Source organism: Gadus morhua, chromosome 7 (assembly GCF_902167405.1).
Source record: "Gadus morhua chromosome 7, gadMor3.0, whole genome shotgun sequence".
In the NCBI taxonomy this organism is placed as follows: domain Eukaryota; kingdom Metazoa; phylum Chordata; class Actinopteri; order Gadiformes; family Gadidae; genus Gadus; species Gadus morhua.
The window spans coordinates 28,967,917-28,990,416 of NC_044054.1; the positions used below are offsets into that span (position 1 = coordinate 28,967,917).

Below are 22,500 nucleotides of genomic sequence, written 5' to 3' on the forward strand. Positions count from 1 at the left end.
TACTGTGTGTGTGTGTGTGTGTGTGTGTGTGTGTGTGTGTGTGTGTGTGCGTGCGTGTGCCCGAGAGAGATCTACTGTGTGTTTGTGTGTGTACTAGGTGTGTGTGTATGTGTGAAGGTGAAGTGTGTATGTGGACACCTTGATACCTCCACACATGAGACAGGGAGCGTGGGATTCTTCGAACTGAGGAGCTGAGCTGAGCTGACTTCAGTCAACACAGAGCAGTCGTCCTCCGTAATCAAGACTCAGAAATTCAGTCTGGTATTATCAAAGACATGTGTGCCTGTATAGAAATCAGATACCTTTATACTTACCCAATAAATACAAGCACAATACAATAATGTATATACTTAAATAAAAACATAAATATATATTATATATTGTATTTATTCATTTATGTACATACAGAGCATATTTTTAACTCATGCTGGGTTGGCGCTCAGCTGTAGGAGTGAATCCAGGAACAATACTCTGTGTGTTTGTTTGTTTACTTATTTTTGTTGTTTTGCTTTTTTCGTCCTGTTTAAAACAGGCCAAAAAAGAAAATCAAAGTGCACCATCTTGCGATGGGTTCTACGATAAGGACATTTCTAAAAGCAGTATCGGCACATCAACCCGTCACATCCGGGCTTGTCCCATTTTGAGTTTTATTTTTATAAATTGTTGCTGTTGTTTTTGTTGGTATGAGCCATGTGGGTCTCAAGATGATTTCCTGTCATTATTATTGATGATATTATGCAACACTAGGTTAGACAGGGGCCTGATGCTGTAGGATAGAAAGGGGCCTGGTGCTGTAGGTTGGACTGGGGCCTGGATCTATAGCACGTGTTAATGTGATGGATTAGTGTAACACCTTGACATGCAGGAGTCGGGGGAATCCCCCCCCCTGGTGGTGGTACGGTATACCGCTAGCTGCTACCACCAGCACCTTGAGGTGTGAGGTGCTGCGAGAAGCAGAGGTCACTGATGTTTGGGACCCGTTAGCTCATATCCACTCACAGTATCGTATAATATAATGTATTTTTGTAATACCTGTTTATGGATTTATGGTGTCAAGATAGCTTGTGTTATTGGACTGGGAGTTCTGAGCAGTGAGCGCGTCGTACACAAATATCTCCGTGAACAGGAATAAAATGGGCAAGTACATCATCTGTCCCTGCGCCCCATCTAGTGGCTTGAAGAACATACTACAGCCTCTTTTCCAAATTTATTATTTGCTTTATTTTCTTGCTTGTTTGTTTGTTTGTTTGTTTGTTTGTTTCCTTCTTAACTGAAATAATTATAAACGTATGTTTCAGGTTAGATATCTTTAAAGTGTTAGTGATCACTGCGAAAGTAAAATAGAGTAGGCTATATGGTATACAGTATAGGCCTATAGCATAGTATTTTCATAGTTTTATGTTATTTTTGTTATATGTATGACGTCTACTGCGTAGATGAATGATGCTTGCCAAGTCGTAAGAATTTTGCTGTGCTGAAGCAATTTGGTACATGCAACAATAAACACACTTTGACTTTGACTTTGACTTTGTATGGTAAAGCTTAGTATAATATAGCATATAGAACTATCAAATATATATATTTTTTAATTACATAGCCTAGTTAATTAATTACATTTAATTACATTGGCTCTTGTTTGTATTGGAGTCTATTATCCTACTGCGTTGTAGTATATTGTGCTGTATTGTAGTCTATTGCAGTCCATTGTGTGGTATAGTAGTCTATTGTGTTAGTGTGCGTGATTACAGCCATGGGCTGTACAGCAGTCACAACAGCGGGACAGCGGCCCCTCCAGCCTGCAGCAGGGTGACGGGTGTACGGGGCCTCTCTATGTGAACCACATAATGCCACACTGTTCCCCTGGCGGCTGGATTTGGCCCTTGTGTCCGGCCAGCTAAGAAAGTGGCCGGATTATACGGTAATCTCATAATGCTGCTGATGCCATGCAGGCTCTGATTGGACGGATTAGGAAACATGGCTTTGTCCTCGCACGCCCGGATGGATGAGAGACAATGCACAGTAACAGAGCAACACACACTCACACACACACACACACACACACACACACACACACACACACACACACACACACACACACACACACACACACACACACACACACACAGACACACACACACACACACACACACACACACACACACACACACACACACACACACACACACACACACACACACACACACACACACACACACACACACACACACACACACACACACAAACGTACACACGGTGGGACCCGGCAGCGCATCCCCGGTCTATGCCTGTGGTAGCCTACTGGAGTGTGTGTCCGCCCACCGAGGAAGAGCGGAGCGCTTCGTTCAGAGACCCCCCCTCCCTACCGACCCCCCGGCATGGTACGTACGGTTGTATTGCATTTTTACTGATTTTGTAAATCCCAAGTGTACCGACCTTTGCCATTTCAGCACTATATGCGGGCCGGGTTTGTGTGTGCTCACATGTACATGTGCCAGAGTTATTTCTGTAGGATACAAATGTGTATTTAATGAACGAAAAGCTGGCTGGAGTGGTTCGATAACTTTGGTGACGACAGGTGTTTTTCAGAATAAAAGTCCAATAAATGCTATGACAAGAATCCTCTAATTCCTAATGATTGGTTTCTTAAACACATAGCTTTTGCACGGCCCGTAGTGCAAGAACATATTAGAGTTAAAATGAAATGTGTCAACTTTAGATGTTATGCCACTTCCCAGCACCAGTGTGTATCAAGCCCACTGATTGTCCATTCATTGTGAGGAGCGTGATCCACGTTCACACGACTATGAATCAAGTGGGGATATTATAATGAAGGAAAAAAAGAAAACCTACATTTAGTGACGTAACTACAACTATTGTATTTGTTACTGTTATTGTGTGGACAAGATAAAGAGCAAGCAAACGATACAATCTAAAAATCATTGGACCGTTGTTAAGCCGAAAAGGCTCATGCAATGACCCCCATTTCGCCAGAGAGGGTGCTGTTGCTCCGACAAAATTTTCGGATATACTGATACTCTATTAAGTAAACATAAACTTAAACTATTAAGTTTATGTTTACACCTAAAGATGACAACGTTGTAGTAAGGTTGTGTTGTATTTAAGCGTCTCCTAAATGCCTTAACAGTGGTTGTGTGTCATGACTCTTCTAGGTCCTCTAGCGATGTGACCGGCCGTAGCATCACAACGCAGACTCCTCATCCCTGTGGAATTGACAGGTGTTCTTCAGCGCAGAGTGAGGATACACCGTCAGGGTGAGGACATACTGATCGAATGGGGAGGACAGAGCGGTGAATGGTTAACAGGAGGGGGGGGGGGGGGAGGGGGGGGGGGGGGGGGGGGGGGGGGGCAGAGTGACCCCAGTGGCCCACTAACAGTGATCAGTGTGTGTCTCTTTACTCTCTTTACAGAGAGAGAGAGAGAGAGAGAGAGAGAGAGAGAGGAGAGAGAGAGAGAGAGAGAGAGAGGGCGAGGGAGAGAGAGAGAGAGAGAGAGAGAGAGAGAGAGAGAGAGAGAGAGAGAGAGAGAGAGAGAGAGAGAGAGAGAACAACATCTAATGCAGGTCAGTAGGGGAAGGCAGAGAGCAAACAGGAGGGTCAGATAGAGAGTTGTGTGACGGACAGACGGAAAGAACGACTTTCAGGAGAAACCCGGACAAATTTTACTTTTTAAACATGACGATGTCACTATTCAGCGTAAGGTTAGAGGGATCTAGAACAAGCTAGTGCAGACTAAGGGGGGAACCAGTAGGAAGGGAGTCTGTAAGCCTATGAAGGTCTATGAAGAGCAACAGGTGTCAAAAGATCAGAAGATAGAAGACAGAGAAGATAGAAAACAGGCGTTTGTGACGGGAAAATCAAAAGCATCTTCTGACGACCGAGAGAGTGAAGGACAGTATCAGCGGCAGAGTGTCCTGTGTGCCTACAGAGTTATTCTGTGTGAAGGCTTGGAAGTTCACTTCGAAGGTAAATTGGGTGAATAATATAGTGCTGCAAGTGGGACAAATCGAGTCGGGGAGAGAGGGGGGGAGAGGGAGAGAGAGAGAGAGAGAGAGAGATAGAGACCTGGAGGGAGAGGTACATCAGGACTTTCTTTTCTAAAAAGGAATCTAATGTTAACAAGGGAAAGGTAGGAGTCAGCATGACAATCATCCGGTAGGTAGGGGGCTCAAACTCTTCGTCTAAAATCACTGACAACTGAAAAAGGTATCTGAGCAAAAAGTACAGTTCCACCGGATGTCAGGAGAAACAACATCCATCGACATATTACTTAGAGCTGAAGGTATCTATCCATCTATCCATCTATCTATCTATCATGTACTGATCGATCAATAGATCTATCTTTTTATCCATCCATCTGTCTTTCTCTCCATCGGTCAGTCTATCCATCTATCATCTATCTATCTATCTATCTATCTATCTATCTATCTATCTATCTATCTATCTATCTATCTATCTATCTATCTATCTATCTATCTATCTATCTATCTGTCTGTCTGTCTGTCTGTCTGTCTGTCTGTCTGTCTGTCTGTCTGTCTGTCTGTCTGTCTGTCTGTCTGTCTGTCTGTCTGTCTGTCTGTCAATCTGTCTGTCTTTCATTCATTCTATCTATCTCTCTATCGTTGGCTCAGTCCGTCCATCCATCTCACCCAGACCCCGTCTCCTCCTCCACCCTCTCCCCAGCCGACCCCCCCCCCCCCCCCCCCCCCCCACCCCCAGCCCCCCACCCCGGCCGTGAACCATGGCCTCCGCGGGCCTGGAGCTGACGGGCTTCTTCCTGGGCCTGCTGGGCATGCTGGGCACGCTGGTGGCCACGGTGCTGCCCTACTGGCGCACGTCGGCCCACGTGGGCTCCAACATCGTCACGGCGGTGGAGAGCATGCGGGGCCTGTGGATGGAGTGCGTGTACCAGAGCACCGGCGCCTTCCAGTGCGAGACCTACAACTCCATGCTGGCGCTGCCGCCGGACCTGCAGGCCTCACGGGCCCTCATGGTCATCTCCGTGGTGCTGTCCGTGCTGGCCGTCGCCGTGGCGACCCTGGGCATGCAGTGCACCGTGTGCCTGGAGGGCGCCCCCGCGGCCAAGAGCCGGGTGGCGGGCGCGGGCGGGGCGCTGTTCTTCACGGCGGGCTTCCTGTCCCTGATCCCCGTGTCGTGGACCACCCACGAGGTGGTGCAGACCTTCTACCAGCCCGGCCTGCACAACAGCATGAAGTTCGAGCTGGGCCAGAGCCTGTACCTGGGCCTGGCGTCGGCTCTGTTCTCCCTCCTGGGGGGGGCGCTGCTGTGCACCTCCTTCTGCCAGGAGGGGGGCGGCGCCCGGGGGAACGGGGCCGGGTACCCCTACCCGGGGTACCAGGCGGCGGGAGGGGGCGGTGGGGGGCTGCGGACCTCCTCGCAGACCTACCGCAACCCCGCCCTCCAGGTGGGCGGGGCTAACGCGGGAGGCCGGGCGCACGGCCTGAGCCGCAGCGCCGGCGGGGGGTCCGGGTACGGGGGCCACGCGACCCGGGGCTCCAAGAAGGCACCGGGGTATGATGTCACGGGGTACGTCTGAGGGGTACCCCCCCCCGACGGACTCACATGCACGCTCACACACACACACACGCACACAGGCACGCATACACGCAAGCACGCTTGTACACACTCAATCACACACACACACACGCAGGCATACATGCACGCACACACACACACACACACACAGACACACACCATATTGTCAAAAACGCACACACACACACCATGGATTTTCCTCAAAGGAGGGCATTTGAGAAGAAAATACGTGGGACAACTCCTGATCAATACTTGTGTCCTATTGTCAGTAGTGTGTTTTTGGACTTCACTGTCAGAAGACATTTTATGAAATGATTTCATCTAGGTTTGTATTTACTCCCAGTATATACACTGTTCTGTTTTTCACAAAATAATGTTTGTTTAAGGAAGATAGTTATTCTTGGCATACGGTTGCATCACAACCCTGAAATGTTGTTTTTTACCCCATTTCTCTACAACTTGGCTAAACACACTTACTTTGGTAACTCAATGAGTCGATGGCATCCATACGTTTTCCAGTTTAATGTGCAGTTAGTTACTAAGCACAGGGATTTGGAGGGGGATTGCCTTATCAGATGGGAGACACTTGATGACCTCACTTCCTCACACTAATCAGTCGCTTACCTCCTCGTCAGTGTGGCTTACGAAAGGTCATGGAGGCTGAAGTCAGGAGGATGTACCTCATGCTTTGGCTTGTGAGGGGTGAACGGGATACATTCGCGGTGTGTGTTAAAGATACACATGTCCCAGTTTAGCCCAAGAGTGGATAAGGGCGAATAATGTTTTTGGTGCAGAGGTTGAAGATCAGTTTGTTGGTCAAACTGTTTTAGACATTGTTTTCCTCTTCTGTATAAAAAGAAAATTCCAACTGAAATGTTCTCTTTGAATGTGATGCGTGATAGAAAACAAACCAGTGATGGCGGTTTTAGATCCACATCACTGGTTTATAATTGAATGTAATTATTCATCTTTTATGAAATATGTTTGAGTTTGGCTTGCTTTGTTTTGTTTTTATTTAGGAAATAAATAAGTTTGTTTCAAACCGTATACCTGAAGATACTTATTTAAAAGGATGTCCTTTTTGTTAATTAGTGGCTGCAAGGTCCTTAAATCAACCACAGCTAACCTTAATGTTCTGCTAGCATAACTACTTCCCCCACAGTAGTAAAGCATTACAATTGCTATGCTTTACTAATGGCATTGACTGTGATATGATGAACTGTATTTATATTGCGTGTTTTAGTGAGGCACTTAAAGCGCTGTACATAATGAATGTGTAAGCGTGTGTGTGGGAGGATAGGACTCCTCATCCATTACCCGTGTGCATCACCCTCTTGGGGGATAAACAGCCATCAGTATGCACCACAAAGATCCCCCCCCACACACACACACACACACAAACACTGGCTCTCAAAGCGGAGAGGGGACGAAATAATGCAGTCCAATGGGAGACTAGGGTGTGATTATGTGGTGTGGTGTGCAAGAGAACAGGTTGGAAATATAGGAACATGCACAGAATCCCGGTACACCATGAGCTGCGGCCACACCATGCATGTTGTGTTAGCAGCTATTCACTAATAACATGTACAACATGTTATTGTGGACGTTAGTGCTTCCATGGGATAGAGCCCAGTCCTGTCAACTGTCAACAAACCAAGCTCCCTGTGTGATCGATGATTTGTTGCTGCAATATTGATCGTGGCAGGGTTCAAGGCTATGGGTGGGATGGGGAGGTTGTGGTGGGCAGTGATAGTGCCGGGATAAAAGTCCACTCAGCAGGCTGAGGTTTTCAGGTTAGGGAACATTTGGCTAACAGTCAATAAATACTAGTTTAATGAAGGGATAATATCGCATGGTGATCAAGCATCGTGACCGTCTCTCTTGCCTTCATTAGAACATCTGTTGTAAATATAATTAGTCAAAATAAGTGTCAAACTCAAACTAACCCTAACCCTGTCCGACCACATTGATTTCAAAAGACAAAAGACAATATTCGTGGCAGACAGGCTCACACTAAAGGCAACAAAGTTATGTAGACTTTAAGTGAATTGAGGAGAAACTGTATCAATGGTTTTATCAACCAGACCGGCATTGTCCTTCAATATCTAAATAATCTTGAACTGTAACAAATTTAAATAGTGGTTCGAAAAGCATAGTAGTATATGTGTGTGTGTTTGAGTGATTTAATGATTAGGTGAGATAGAAGGTCTACAAGGTCAGACTAATATAACATTCACTCTCTCTCTAACACACAAATACACAGAGCTAAGCTTAATTTAATTCAGATCGATTATTAAAACAAACATTCACAGAATGATTAGTCGAGGCTATTAAAAAAGCTACAACTTGAACTAGATAGTTACAATTCTGACTTTAACTTTGCCTTCAATATTGGGCATGTTTGTTATTTAATTGTCCTGGAAATGTTGGCAACTGACAACGGGGCAATTTTTGTAGGCCACTCACATTCATTCAAATAGTGAATGTGAATGAAGAACGACAACTTTATTTTCTCCTACAGATCAACCAACAGTCAAGTCAACAGCCTGGAGCTTCAGGAGTTCATAATAATGTTTAATAACTGCAGTTATTAAACAGAGTTTATACATTGTCACAACATGAGGTGATGTCTCTTGGATTGTTTCTGGTACAATCCAACACAGTTCAACCAGCCTGGTTTCCCAGTTATGCACAGAGATTAAACGCGAAAAATGTTGTTTGTCTTGAATTTAAGTGTCCATTTCTGTTAAACAGGAAGTCATGTTGTACTTCCTTTCTGTAGCCCCGCCTCCTCTCGCCGTTCACGTCCAAACTCAATCACCAGGGGCTTGCCTAGCAACCTGTAACCGTGGATCAACTCCAAAGCTTTCTGGGACGTTTCGGTGTCTGCAGAGAAAAAAAAATACATTAATGTGTGAATGTTTTCAGGTATAAGCACAACTAAAAGAAAAAACAAAAAAAACGATGCGTGTTGGAGAAGTCAGCAATTCATTAATAATACAATTATAATTATGAAAAAGTATTGCGAAATCAACACAGTATTCAAAACTGTGGTCATGGAGTTGGTTCCCTGAAGAGAGTTCATCCCATTCAGCAAGGCGCCTCCCATCAAGGTTTCGAACAGTTAGCAAAGCAAACAAACATTCAAACCACGGGGACCGTCACAAACACAATCGCACATAGGGGCCGGGGGACATCACTCGCCAGTTTGTAATGCGGGTGACCATTCCTTGCACTATGTCACCCCATCAGGAAGCACATTTGTAAAAAGTGTAAGTTGTAAGTCGCTCTGGATAAAAGCATCTGTTAAATGCCCTAAATGTAAATGTAAATGTAAACGTGAAAACAAAACCAGTCCTTTATCGGAGACGTCGCTGTGTGTGTGGTTGCATTTCAGTGTGTGTGTGTAACTATCTAACCTCGAGCTGCTGTCCCTGTGCTGCCTGGTTTTCAGCTGGTTACCTGGCAGCGTGATGAAGGCCTGTCCCTTCATGCGACCCGTCAGCAGGCGGTAGCGCAGCGCTGGCCCGCCCTCCGCCTCGAACCGGGAGAACAGCGCCACCAGCTGGGCCACAGACGCCTGCGCACTGAGGTTCTTCACACACAGCACCTGGGGAGACACCAGCGTGGGAGAGCCCAGCGTGAGAGCCCATCGTGGGAGAGACCAGCGTGGGAGAGACCAGCTAGAGAGAGACCAGCGTGATAGAGACCAGCAGGAGAGATACCAGCATGAGAGAGACCAGCGGGAGAGACCAGCATGAGAGAGACCAGCGAAGAGAGCCCAACGTGAGAGAGACCAGCGGGAGAGAGACCAGCGGGAGAGAGACCAGCGTGAGAGAGACCAGCGTGAGAGACCAGCGTGAGAGAGACCAGCGTGAGAGACCAGCGTGAGAGAGACCAGCGTGTTAGAGCCCAGTGTGAGACAACCCAGCCAGCCAACTGTGGTGCACAACATACATCGCGGCAGCACGCGTTTTAAAGGTTGCGGTGAAGGCTGTCGTAGTGATGCACCGATGGGCAGTAGCCCAGGAATAAAGAATATAACACACATTTCAAGCCCAAAGGTGCCATTGTAGGCTACAGTATTGTAATCTGCCTGTACAATGACAATAATGGTATTCGAAATATCTTTGTAATTAGTTTTACGAAATATTTATTACATTATTATTTATCTACAAAAATGGTATCAGATAAGAAACCATTTCCTTTCTATTTCTTTGCTGCTCGTAATCGTCTCGCATTGAAAGCAGCAGGAAACGTTACGGAAACGTGGATGTTACCCACCCACGGAAAGGGCGATGTGTTGAAAACACACTGCAAAATAGATACGTCCTACATCTCACTGGGTACTGAGGCGGTGCCATGACTTCCTTCCCAGAACCTAACGCCGTTCTCCGTCCTGAGAGAGACGTCCTTCTCGTGTTTATACGGGCTTCCCGCTGAGATTGATTTGGGAGTCGAGGCATGCGATGTTGATCTTGAATGTATGTGTACCGAGTCCCTTCGGGGCTGTAAATGTGATGAGGCCCAATAAAAATAGACGATAAATTATGACTTAGCTTTGACACAACACTTTCAGAAAATATACTTCTGGCGTCTGGCCTGGATATTAATGCTTTTTTATTGCGATCCGTCTTTCCCATGAATTCCGTGTGTCAAGTCAACTTGTGTATTGTGTGTGTTTAACATAGGTTAAGGATACTGAGGATAGTTCATCAGGATGTTAATATCTGTACCCCAGGCTAGAATTTCCCACGTGTAAGACTTGTACACCCCTGAAAAACGCACCACACACACACACACACACACACACACACACACACACACACACACACACACACACACACACACACACACACACACACACACACACACACACACACACACACACACGTGTGTATCTTACACACACGTGTAGCTTCATACCTCCGGTCGGGAGTGAGAGGGCGTTTTACCTCGGAGGGTTCCCCAGGCCGGTAGCTCTGGAACCGGGGGATGGAGCGTATCCCCTCCTCGGCCTCGCGGTTCCCCCGTATGTCCTCCTCCGAGATGACCTCGATGTCCCCTCGCACCGTCAGCACGCCACCGGGCCCCGCCGCACAGAGGCTGCCGATTGGCCGACTGATATCCAGCTCCGTCGGAGGAACCGACGGCGGTTTGTGGTGCGTTCGCGTCGGGCCCCGGCTCGCTGTGTTTCGACCGGGCTCCGACGGGGCGGACGGGCCCCTTGTCGGTCGGGACAGTTCGGAGCTCTGCGATTGGTCGGTCTTCGTCAGGGAACGCTGTGATTGGTCGGCCGGGGTTAGATAGGGAGAGTTCTCCTGCCGGCCCGTGGGGGAGACGGGTCGTCCCTCCTCGATGAAGACGTCTCTGTAGACGGAGTCCATGGGGTCGGAGGTGGACTGCGCCCCCTGCTGGCTCTCCTCACTCTCCTGATCTGCAGGTTGGAAACAGAGCCGTCAGGGAACAGGTTTCCTAGTGCGAACGCAAAGTGAATCGTCTCCATAATATATAGAATATAATATATGTGTAGCCCTTAAATCACAGTAACAGTCTCAAAGGGCATTACAGGCCAGATGTTTATGACACCCACTAAAGTCCCCCAAAGTGAAGAAATAAACTCCCTTAACTATCAAGGAAGAAACCTTTCGGAGGAAAGCAAGAGTGGGTGATCCCTCTTTCAGGGAACGGTGAATGGAAGTTAACACGCAATAGTGTCAACTCTCCGTCTGTCCGTGGTATCTTAAACGTGACAAGCACGCACGCACGCACGTGCGCACACGCACACACGCACACACACACACACGTCCCCTTACTGCGGTGGTAGAGCGCGGAGAGGAAGCCCATGCGGTCGTTGCCGTGGAACAGCGCCTGCTCGATCTCCATCTCGCGCCGGGAGAGCGCCCGGCTGTTGGTGAAGCGCTGCGGACGGGACAGCAGCTCCGACCGGGCCGCCATCTTGTCCCTGATGACCTGCAGGCGCTGCTGCCGGGCGCTAGGGGCCGCGCACACGCCGTGGCTCTGGGGGGGGGGGACGGGGGACACACCCAACGACAAGATGTACACACACTGTAAGCTAGGGCTGGGAGGTTAATCGAATTTTGATCGCGGTTTAGATTTTAGCGTAAAACGATCCCAAAACTAATATAATCAAGGACAACAATTATTATTAGTTTTTTTTTTTATTCATTAAATGTTTTATAGAAAGTGCAGAACAGCTGGATACGTATCTGTTTATTAATTTAGATTTGAAAATTTTGTATCTGACCACTTTGTGTATAAGTTCTCAGTTACAAAGCGTTTTTTGGGAGACATGCTGAATAAAATTAAATACATCATTTTTTCAAACTCAAAAATAATCGTCTGAATAATCGTGGATTCAATATTGACAAAAATAATTGTGACTATGATTTCTCCAAATCGAGCAGCCCTACCACAAGCCCACCTGGAATGCCTGAGATCATGGAGGAAACTCTACGCGCTTCGTTATGAAACTTGGACGGTTATCCTCAATAACTCAAATGGCGGCGGGCAAGGAAGACTTGAATCTTCTGTAAAGATGCGGTGTGTGTATGTGTGTGTGTGTGTGTGTGTGTGTGTGTGTGTGTGTGTGTGTGTGTCCCACCTTCTCGGTCAGCTCAGGGGCGTCTCGGCTCAGCCACAGATGGATCTCTGGGTCGGTGAGGCCCAGCTCTCGCAGGCTGGCCAGCTCCTGGTCCCCGTGCTGCAGGGCCTGGAACTGGGACAGGCTCCTCACTCCGCTGGCCTGCTCCCCGAAGGGCCGATAGAGGGCGGCCGGGGCAAAGCAGCGCCGCTTGGCCACCAGGCTGGGGGGAGAGGGAGAGAGAGAGGGAGAGATAGAGATAGCGAGAGAATCTGTACCGTCAACAGGGCTCAATTATAGAATACAATGTCTTGCTTATACATCAAGATATAAAAAAATATGTTTTAATCAAAAGGCGATTTACAAGGGAGGCAATCTATATATACAACACAAATGGGAGTCACTACAAAAAACCGGGCCAAGGTTATTCAGGAGCAGGTGACAGGTGTGTTGATGACCCACCGATCGATGTCTACGTCCGTGTGGAGCTGCTGGACCAGGAGACTGTGGAGCTGCCTCTGGCCCTCCGTCTCCTGGGAGTCCAGCAGCGGCCCGTCCTCACACGCCTGGCGGCTCACCCTGTCCCCGGCACACACAGACATTAACATCACCTCACATGTACAGCCACAAGAGAATATCACACTCACAGAACACGCTTAAAGTGAGGTGTTTGTAGTTCTCGGACGTGGTGTCCTTTGGCGTTTATGTTCGGGACTAATATTGTTTAATGCATGCCAGTTATGTGTCGTTGCTTGGTAACTGGCACGTGATAAGCCTGATATACAAGATGTTTTAAACATGTGATGATCAGTTCGATTTATATTATCAACTCAAGAATCACTCATATGAGCTATCAACCGCGGCTAACGCTGTGCCCAACGTGCAGACTTACATTATAAGTAGAAGTGCAATGTATATTATATATAATGTTCAATAATCTCACTTGATGTTTAACAAAAATCTGCATCTGTGAGAAAATGATCGATATGAGTGAAATGAAGGGTGCTGTCTACCTTCGCATGCTGCCGTTTTGTTTTTCCTGGTACAGATCAAGGAATCATGGGAAATGTTGTCACATGACATTCCTCAAGCAGTCCAGACCAGACCATGGAGCACCGATAAAGTGTTATCTTTCAGAAGTATATTATATAGGGGCAAAGAATTAGGTTGAGTTTGCAAATGTGATCAAGTACATCCTACAGGGACATACATCGGCCACTAAGGCGCAGCAAAACATTTTTGATGAGAGCGTGTTGTCACTGCAAACTCCCCCACAACGTCCACACAGAGGGGGTCGTTAACAAATCTCATCACTTCAGTGGGGATACTGACATTTTCATAGATCAGCAGAAAAAAGGAGAAGCCCCTGACTGCAGCCCGCAGACGGAGCCCACATGGAGGGGGCTGGCACTCCGCCCACATGGAGGGGGCGGGCACTCAATCCACATCGAGGGGGCGGCCATGAGTTCACAGAGGACTGGTCAAACAGCATCTTTCTTCTTACGTTTCTGATCCCGTTTCGGACCTGAAATTAGCGGAAATGTACCTGAAATTAGAGTGTGCCCGCCCGAGCGAGTGATGCCTAAAACATGCAAGTAAGTGAGACTGTCAAAATGCTTGATAAATTTACCAATATTCATGCAATTGTAGTGACTACATATTGGGTTCGTGTTCCCCTCTTACTGATCGAGTGGGGGGGAACTGGTTATGAGTCACGGGGTCTAGGGGGACGGGTTATGCGGTTGCACGTGATCTAGCCGTGCACTGTGAGTGATCGTTCTGTTCTGTTTTCTTGGATTAAACGGTTATAATTAAATTGCCTACGTCCTCCTTTTCCTCTGGCACTACACAATTGTGTATTATGTCTTGTTAACTACCTAATCGTCAAATCCCACCGGCGGGAAAGTTTTAGTTACACCCCCCCTTCCCCCCCAAAATGCTAGGTCAATTTTCAGCATCATAAGGTTGAGTGATATAGTCATGTCATACACCGTTTGAAAGCTTACAATCTCAGGAATGTCAATCAATGTCAACCATTCGGTGGAATAAATATGTTAGGTGAATATAGATCAAATATATCCTAGTGTCTTAGGTCAAAATAGCCCCCCTCACCCTCCCCCACCCTTGGTGCATTCTTACTTTATCGTTGTTGTGGATATCCTTAGCAATGAGTTGATACTTCATGTTGGGTCTTGAAATGTTCATAAGAGTCCACAGAAATCGAATATCAATATTATTTTAGTCTAATTACATTGTGTATATGCACAAGCCATCTTATACAAAGCAGCCGAAAAATAGAAAACTGCTTTTATGTTCATACTGGTTTTCTTTGACTTTTAGAGACACGTCAGTGTAATTGTGGATGGCGAGAGCCCTGAAATACAGCAGGACAGCAGCGGTCTTCATCACTGCCCCTTCTGCAGATTCAAAGGGTCAAAATGTGCTATCGAATATCACATTGAATGCCATGCCTCGGTTAAATACAGAGGTACATTTTCTTAATTTATTATTATTATTATTGTTATTATATATTTGATACCATTTTAAATACACTAGGCTATTTAAAATATGTCCATAATGAAAGCAGTTATTATTAATTGTATATCTTGTATATTTCTTCTTTCAGAGTTCACGATCATAAAGTGCGGTTTAGATTGCAGGAAGAAGACGCACTTTCATTGTTATAATTGTGCAACAACAATTATAGACCGACAACAGATATTAAAGCACCTGGAATCGCACAACACCCCAGAGGCCCCTCCAGTCACCCCAGTGGCCCCTCCAGAGAGACATGTGGCCCCTCTAGTCACCCCAGTGGCCCCTCCAGTCACCCCAGTGGCCCCTCCAGTCACCCCAGTGGCCCCTCTAGTCACCCCAGTGGCCCCTCCAGTCACCCCAGTGGCCCCTCCAGTCACCCCAGTGGCCCCTCCAGTCACCCCAGTGGCCACTCCAGTCACCCCAGAGGCCCCTCCAGTCACCCCAGTGGCCCCTCCAGTCACCCCAGTTTTTATTTTTATAAACATAAATATAAACCACTTCTCTTAATTTACAGTACGCAATGTACATTGTCATGGATGGAAGGTGGGACTTTGCTGAGGTATGTTTACATAATCACTGTATCATCATCACTAGTGGAGGCACGGTTTTTTTGTCACTCTTGATTTGTATTTGTTAACCCATTTGACTATTGTTTCTTTTGTCAGTCAAACATGAAGCAAATACGGCGATGGTGGTGCCTTGTTCTTTTGAAGAACTTCCCCACGCCGTAAGTGTCTTAGATTGGGTTTAACGTTTCCCTTACAGTTCTGAAATAATTTGCTTCACTGTAACAAACTTGCCAAAATGTATTCAAATATTGAAAATATGTAATGTATGCCATTTACTCGCCAAGGTCTGCAGAGGAGCTTTCAGGAAGCAGGAAGAGAAGACGGGAGGGAATAAAGCTACAGGTACGTGTCATATACTGTAATGTGTGATGTTGTCTTAGAGTAATTGTGAAAGACTATAGTCTTACCACCATCCCACCACTAATACATTTCAGGATAAAGATCTCTGCACAAAAAGGCCTAGAGTTGCTCCAACAGCATCCAGCTCTGAAGGATCAGGTCATGTATAGACTGTGAATCCAGGTGAATCCATGTAGGCCTACACATATTCAGAGTATTTGTGAGATATGATTGATAATATTAGGCTTCTACTTCCAAAATAAGTTGTACACATATCTCCATCAATATACAAGTCATAGCCTACTCCATGGCTGATCTATTGCACTACTAGGGCCTACTTTTATTATTCCTTTGTATTAGCCTACTCAACATTACAGACAACAATCTGTTTTATTTCCAGACAAAACTGAAGACCAGGAACTGGAACCTGGAAACCTGGTATGTAATATGTGTGTAATGCTGGAGGTTGTATGTATAGCCAGATGAAATAGTTCTGATGACTAGTTGAATTGTGTTTTTTATCACTGAAAACTCATCAGTAGTAGTAGCCTTTGTTTGCATACCATTTTGTGGTTTTAGAGGGTGTCAAGTACAGACACAAATATTTTTTCTTTCTTCTTCAAGGAAGATGATGTTGTCCTGAAGGACACAATTAAGGCAGCAGCATGGTGCCAGTTACAGTCCTTCAAGGACAGCGTTTCTCTCCCAGAGGTCATTGGGATGGAAGGTTGGGAGCAGATTGCAGCATCAACACAGCGCAAATCCCATGACGGCGGGGATGAAGAAGAAACGTGGAAACCATTCAAATTCTCATTCAGATTACATACTGACTATGAACTGTTCTGTGTGGAGATGATGGACAGGAGAAACCTGAAGGTGTTTGCCCTCTTTTGAGTCAAACACCTCTCCCCCTCCCCGTCCCCCTCCCCGTGACGCCTGCGCCACACGACTCCAATGTAGTCTGATGATGCAGCATAATGGCGGCGCTGGGCAGCTATGGCGGCGGTGACGGCGATGTCGGGCGACAGAGCGTGAAGCGAGAGTGGCGTCCACCTCACTGAGGAAGGCGTCAGTGTGTTCCCCCCCCCCCCCGTTGAGACTTTGTTTGTTCTACTCTTTATTGATTTATCTTTTATGTTAATAGTTTACAATCTATTTTTTGTAGTTGTTATATTTTAATTGTTTTGTTGAATAAAAAGACTGTTGTTAGTGCTCCTGTGATTGGTGTAACTTAATGTGCTTTACACATGTAGCTTTTCATTATGTCTATTGAGGTACATTTATTGCCCTTAGATGTGGTCACTTCGTTATTCCTCACATTACATCTGTTAAGGTCATACCTTTGGGTCCCAGTCTTCATAGTTCCCCAAATCTTATTTTGGCTCTTACTGGGCCTGTAACTCTCACAGACAGACGGGTACAGGAGTTTGCACACGTTGCATTGTTTACAGGCAAGGGTGGATTACCGCACGGGCACACCGGGCACATGCCCAGGGGACCAAGGGCGGTGGGGGGCCCTAAGCCAGAGCTTCTGTGTGAAGTCGCTGTTAGTAACTTTTAATGTTGCATTGTCGAAGCAATCAGTCGAGAAATACAAAAAATCAAGCGAAAACAGCAATAGTAGGCCTATTAATACTGAGTAAAAAAAAAAAAAGATCACTAGGGGGCACTATTTCAGTTAGTGAATTTGAGACTGGTCAGGAACAAGGCACTGTGATTTAAACATGGAGCAACGGCGAACGGTTGTAACGTGAACTCTTAAGTGGAACCTAAATAGGTCCATGAGTGGAACAGCTAAGCGAAAAAAAATAACCAAGAGAAAATGTATTTGCAAGTCGTTTAGGCTATGCTTAACTTTATAATAGTTCCATGGTACGCAGCAAGAAAGATACCCAGTCACAATACTCCCGTACCATCCGTTTGTATAATCTAATTAACAGCATGGGCTGGAAGCTCCCGCTAGCTTAACATAGTATTACCGTTTACTCTTGCATTAACAAGAGCAGCCCGCCCCCTCGATGTGGACTGAGTGCCCGCCCCCTCCATGTGGGCGGAGTGCCGGCCCCCTCCATGTGGACTGATTGCCCGCCCCTCCATGTGGGCTCCGTCTGCGGGCTGCAGTCAGGGGTACTTGGAAAAAAGTGCCGGCCTTTTTTGAAAGCCTTGAGTCTCTCCAACAAGTTGCGCGACTATTTTATCTCTGCTCTGCAAATCCGTATTGAGTAGGTTCAGGTGGTGAAAGACGTCGCTCAAAAATCAAACTGGGGCGTGAAACTCGGCATTTTCCATTAGACACAGAGAAGTGAGCTTTTTTCTGCTTTGAATTACGGGGAAACATCAGGATATACATCCTGGAAAACTGGCTGCTGCAACAGGGGTCCATTTACCAGAAATAAATACCGGTAACATAATTAAAATAGTATGAACACACTATACTGACTTTTGCATGTAGAATAACTGCCATCAACAGTAAGACCTAGCCAGGCAGCGCCGCCTAGTGGCTCTGCTCAATTCTCATTTCGTTCCACCACATACGAAGTGAAAGGGGATGGTCATATCAGGCTAAGTAAGACCCCCCTCACAACATACACAGCACACTGCCCCCCCTACATCTGTACGCATTTTGGTGAGACTGGGTTGCATATACAGAGCTGCCACAACAGCTCTGCCCATCCTCAGTACCCCCCCCCCCCCCCCCCCCCCTGCCTTTCATTCTTCGTAAATTAGTCCCATGTCCACCCTACTCCCTTCTGTATCGAAACCACCATGTTGTATTCCCTTGAGTATGCGCCAAAGTAGTACAATTCACAATTAACATGAACATACCTGTTGTAATTCTGTTTTTGTAACTCTGCCTTCGTATTCTATCAGGCCATGAGCGTGGAAGAGCCAGACCCCAAGGTCAGTTTTCTTTGTTATCAACAAATAAGCTTTCTAGTACAAAAGATTCAGAAAATGCAAACAAGTTTGTGTCGTCTGTTTCAGGCTTTGAGAATGGAGGAAGAGAACCAGTGAAAACAACGGTAACATAATTTACTATACATGTGTTTCGTGTTTGAATATCAGAATGGCAGGTCGTAAAGTAATGTAAGCTATGCTTACATTACTTTACGACCTGCCACATTTGAGATGCACACGTTTAAATGTATTGTTTATTAGTTGTGGTTAGCCTACTAATCCCCCAACTATAGCCAGGAAGGCTTGCAGACACACCCTCAACATATTCCCAAACATACTTTTTGCATATTTGAGCCTTTGTCTATCTAATTATTTGACTTTAAGATGAAAGCTGCTTTCTAAGGTGCTAGCTATGCTTACATTACTTTACGACCTGCCACATTTGAGATGCACACGTTTGAGATGCACACTGAACAGTCACAAAATACTCTACTGTACAGGCTAGTAGAAGTTGCTTGCTTCTTTCTGCCCCGAGTTTGCACAGTGCAACAGTGATGACGTACCTGAGATATCCATGTATTGAAGACCGGCAAATATAAAATGAAGGCTTGTAATGTGAACGCTATAATATGAAGGCTTTCTCATAATCCTCCCGTTAGTGACATTGTTCTTGTCTTGTTTCTATCAGTAATATTTATTTTAATTCATTGTTTTCTATCTCATGCAGGACCTTGAAAACATGCAGCAAGCGATCAATACAAATTTGTATTAAATAAAATTATTTGAATTATTAATCTGCTGTCTTTAATTCTTTGAATTATTAATCTGCAGTCTTTTTGTTAAAGGTATAAAGGGATTAAGTAGGCTAAATTTAAGCAGGTTCCCCACATTAAACTGCTGTATGCATTACATGTCATTGTAAAATTGTAATAGGCTTCTTTTCTTAAATGCATATGACTCAGGGATGTCAGTTTCAAGTAAGGCTGTGATTAAGCTAATCAAGAGCATATCAAGATTAAGCTAATCAAGAGCATATTTTTAAATGAGCAGGTCGGGTGCATTATTTTTATATAAGGCCTAATATTTGAGGTCCGAGTTGCGGTCATTTATGTACCCGCGCACCACTGCTACATACAGATCACTTCCGCGATTTAGAAAAGTACTAGACACGCCTCCGACTACAAGTTACGCCTCCTCCTACTACAAGTTACGCCTCCTACTACAAGTTACGCCTCCGTCTTGCAGGACGCATACAGATACTATTGTATACATGTGCAGCCGAACGGAAGTAGAATCATAACAGCGTCATGAGGTGTCGTTCACGCAAACTTTCCGACGTCGCGAAAATGTTTTCCCCCATAATTTCGAGCGATGTGAACACACCATTGATTGGTGGAATCTACTTGCCACTTTATTCAGAAATTCTAGGCCTTTTGTTGTGATCTCTGATCTTTCTTTTTTTCTATGAAATTAAAAAGAATACTAATATAAGGACCTAATGCAAGATCTGCTCTCATTGGTAAATTTGGAATAGTGTTTTAAGCAGCCTTGAGTTGAACCTGAAGGGTGCGTTGCCTTTCGCCAATAAGCACTTCCCCCATTCTTTGAGACTTTTCATGGCATCTTACCAAACATGGCGAGGTTCAGATTGTTACATAGTCAATTTAAGATTCTGTTAATAAATAAATATAATAGTTTCTCAAATAATTATTATAAATACAACTGAGGACATATTGGCCATTTTCAGACTGTCGATCAGAGACCACTCCCTTCTGATAGTGAGGGAAACTAGCAGTGATTCCCCGTCACTACTCAAAGCGAAACTTTGAAAGTGAAACAAAAGTGAGGTAATGAGAGAACGCCAGGCCTCACATAGCTGTCTGATCAGTCGTTTTGGATTCACTCTCTGACGAAAATGGCGCACACATCATCCCAAGTTAACGATCTGTCCTGTTCTGTTTGATGTGACATCGTTAATGACCCTAGTGACCTGGGACCTTCCTGACTTGGTTCGAGTAATATGCTGAAATTGAAATTTAGGGCCACTGCACGCTACTGCTGTTGAACCTGTTGCTTTTCGCCAATATGCACTCCCCCTTTTCTTTGAGAGTTTTCATGGCAACTTACCAACCATGACAAGTTTCAGATTGATTTACAATGCTGATAATGAAGAAATATAATAACATTTAAAAATAATTATATACAAATAGATTTAGGAACTGAGAAGATAGTGGCCATTAGCAGACGGTTGATCAGAGCCACTCCGTTCTGATAGTGAGGGAAAATGTCAGTGATTCGTGATGTAAATTATTTTGTCTATCCTATTTCTGATGACATGTGTCAAACTAACAACAGTTATGAATGGTTTTCTTCTTTCACATAATGGACAACACCATATAAGGTTTTATGATTTCGTAGATAAGTTAAGGACTACAAACATGGCCACTTTGCCATTTCCGCTAAAGCCAAGACCGGTTTACCTGCATTTCAAAGCGAAACTTTGAAAGTGAAACAAAAGCGAGGTAACGAGTGAATGGCACGACTCCTACCTGTGTGACCAGACGGTTAGGATTCACTCTGTGACTACAATGGCGGACGCATCCTCCCAAATTGACGATCTGTCCTGTTCTGTTTGCTGTGACATATTTAAAGACCCTGTTCTCCTATCGTGTAGTCACAGTTTCTGCAAGGGTTGTCTGCAGAGTTGGTGGACGCAAAACGAGGAACAAAAGTGTCCACAGATGGCAGTGCACACTGCCATCTCAATATATAGCCTAACATATACAAATATATCACTGTACTAGACACAAATGTATTTTCCACTAGCTAGTGGTGGTCATTACATTGTAGTGAAACTAGTAAAGACAACACAGCTTTATGTTACGGCGAAACATGGAGGCACTGCAGCTCTAGTCTCGACAATGCGTTACTTTAGTCTGGTATTTCTCTTCACTGATTGGTAAGACAGCCTTCAAACTTAGTGGTCAAGCAAAGAAGAGGGAGGGCTCGTTCAGCATACCTAATATCCGGAGTGAATAACTAATAGCCGGAGTGAATAACTAATAGCTGGAGTGAATGACTAATAGCCGCGGCTATTAGTCATTCAAAACCGTATTCCGTAACCGAATTCTTGCCAAACCGCACGGAATCCGTGCGGTTTTGCACTTTTACCGCGCCATTCTAGGGCCGGATTGTGGCCTTCTTGGCTTTCCATAGGTTTCCTCCTACTGCATAAAGCAAAGTGTCTCTCCCACGGAGGTTGGTCCTTACAGATACCCGTAGTTCTGACTTTAAAGTCAGAATTCTGACTTTTTTCTCAGAATTCTGAGATTAAAGTCAGAATTCTGAGATTAATGTCAGAATTCTGACTTTTTTCTCAGAATTCTGAGATTAATGTCAGAATTCTGACTTTAATCTCAGAATTCTGAGAAAAAAGTCCGAATTCTGAGATTAAAGTCAGAATTCTGACTTTTTTCTCGGAATTCTGAGATTAATGTCAGAATTCTGACTTTTTATCTCAGAATTCTGAGATTAATGTCAGAATTCTGAGATTAATGTCAGAATTCTGACTTTATTCACAGAATTCTGAGATTAAAGTCAGAATTCTGACTTTTTTCTCAGAATTCTGAGAATAAAGTCAGAACTTAATTTTTTTTTACATGTGTGGCCCTAATCCTCTTCCGTAGTACGAAGCTGCCGCGATCCACAAGGAAGAAATTCATAAATTACTAAAAACCCAGAAGGAGAAGTTAGACGTCTTTGTGGAGACCAAGAGAAAGTGTGAGATTACAGTTTTAGGAAATAAACCCATATGATTAATATTTAATGTAGGCAGAAAGTCATTATAAATGTAGGCCTAAGCAAAGCAGCAATCCCCCCTATAGCCATCTCCCATCAAATCCTACGATCATTCAATCGTCCTAAATGGCAAACCGTCCTTCAATATTTCACATGAATGCCAAATGGCTCAATCAGAAAG

General features: G+C 45.2%; 2 protein-coding genes and 1 long non-coding RNA gene across 6 annotated transcripts; 2 read left to right on the plus strand and 1 right to left on the minus strand.

The window, feature by feature from the left end:
- The first annotated feature begins 3,544 nt into the window (after positions 1 to 3,544).
- On the plus strand, positions 3,545 to 6,620 carry cldn2 (claudin 2). 3 transcript variants are annotated; one of them, XM_030361659.1, is made up of 2 exons: positions 3,545 to 4,299; positions 4,649 to 6,620. In XM_030361659.1, the coding sequence occupies exon 2, from the start codon at positions 4,759 to 4,761 to the stop codon at positions 5,572 to 5,574; it is 816 nt and encodes a 271-aa protein (XP_030217519.1). In that variant the 5' UTR covers positions 3,545 to 4,299; positions 4,649 to 4,758; the 3' UTR covers positions 5,575 to 6,620. The 3 variants fall into 3 exon arrangements, with proteins under 3 accessions (XP_030217519.1, XP_030217521.1, XP_030217520.1); XM_030361661.1 differs by having other exon boundaries at positions 4,671 to 6,620; XM_030361660.1 differs by having other exon boundaries at positions 4,701 to 6,620.
- Positions 6,621 to 7,844: 1,224 nt separating this feature from the next.
- Positions 7,845 to 13,318, minus strand: rbm41 (RNA binding motif protein 41). Of its 2 annotated transcripts, none has more exons than XM_030361657.1 (7): positions 13,191 to 13,318; positions 12,640 to 12,756; positions 12,199 to 12,400; positions 11,390 to 11,594; positions 10,529 to 11,010; positions 9,036 to 9,256; positions 7,845 to 8,459 (listed from the first exon to the last, which is right to left on the minus strand). In XM_030361657.1, exons 1-7 carry the CDS (start codon positions 13,196 to 13,198, stop codon positions 8,387 to 8,389), a joined length of 1,308 nt encoding a protein of 435 aa, XP_030217517.1. In that variant the 5' UTR covers positions 13,199 to 13,318; the 3' UTR covers positions 7,845 to 8,386. The 2 variants fall into 2 exon arrangements, with proteins under 2 accessions (XP_030217517.1, XP_030217518.1); XM_030361658.1 differs by having other exon boundaries at positions 9,036 to 9,183; positions 13,191 to 13,317.
- A 5,155-nt stretch (positions 13,319 to 18,473) lies between these two features.
- LOC115547928 (uncharacterized) lies at positions 18,474 to 19,315 on the plus strand. The gene is made up of 3 exons (XR_003977450.1): positions 18,474 to 18,524; positions 18,609 to 18,646; positions 19,249 to 19,315. It is a non-coding gene; the product is annotated as an uncharacterized LOC115547928 (long non-coding RNA).
- The last annotated feature ends 3,185 nt before the right edge of the window (positions 19,316 to 22,500 follow it).

Coding starts and splice junctions, on each gene's coding strand:
- rbm41 (XM_030361657.1), bottom strand. Junction 9,257..10,528: donor GGCCTGGGGAACCCTCCGAG/GTAAAACGCCCT, acceptor GTCTCTCTCTAG/CTGGTCTCTCCCACGCTGGT. Junction 8,460..9,035: donor GGCCTTCATCACGCTGCCAG/GTAACCAGCTGA, acceptor TTTTCTCTGCAG/ACACCGAAACGTCCCAGAAA.
- cldn2 (XM_030361659.1), top strand. CDS start 4,759: ATGGCCTCCGCGGGCCTGGAGCTGACGGGCTTCTTCCTGGGCCTGCTG.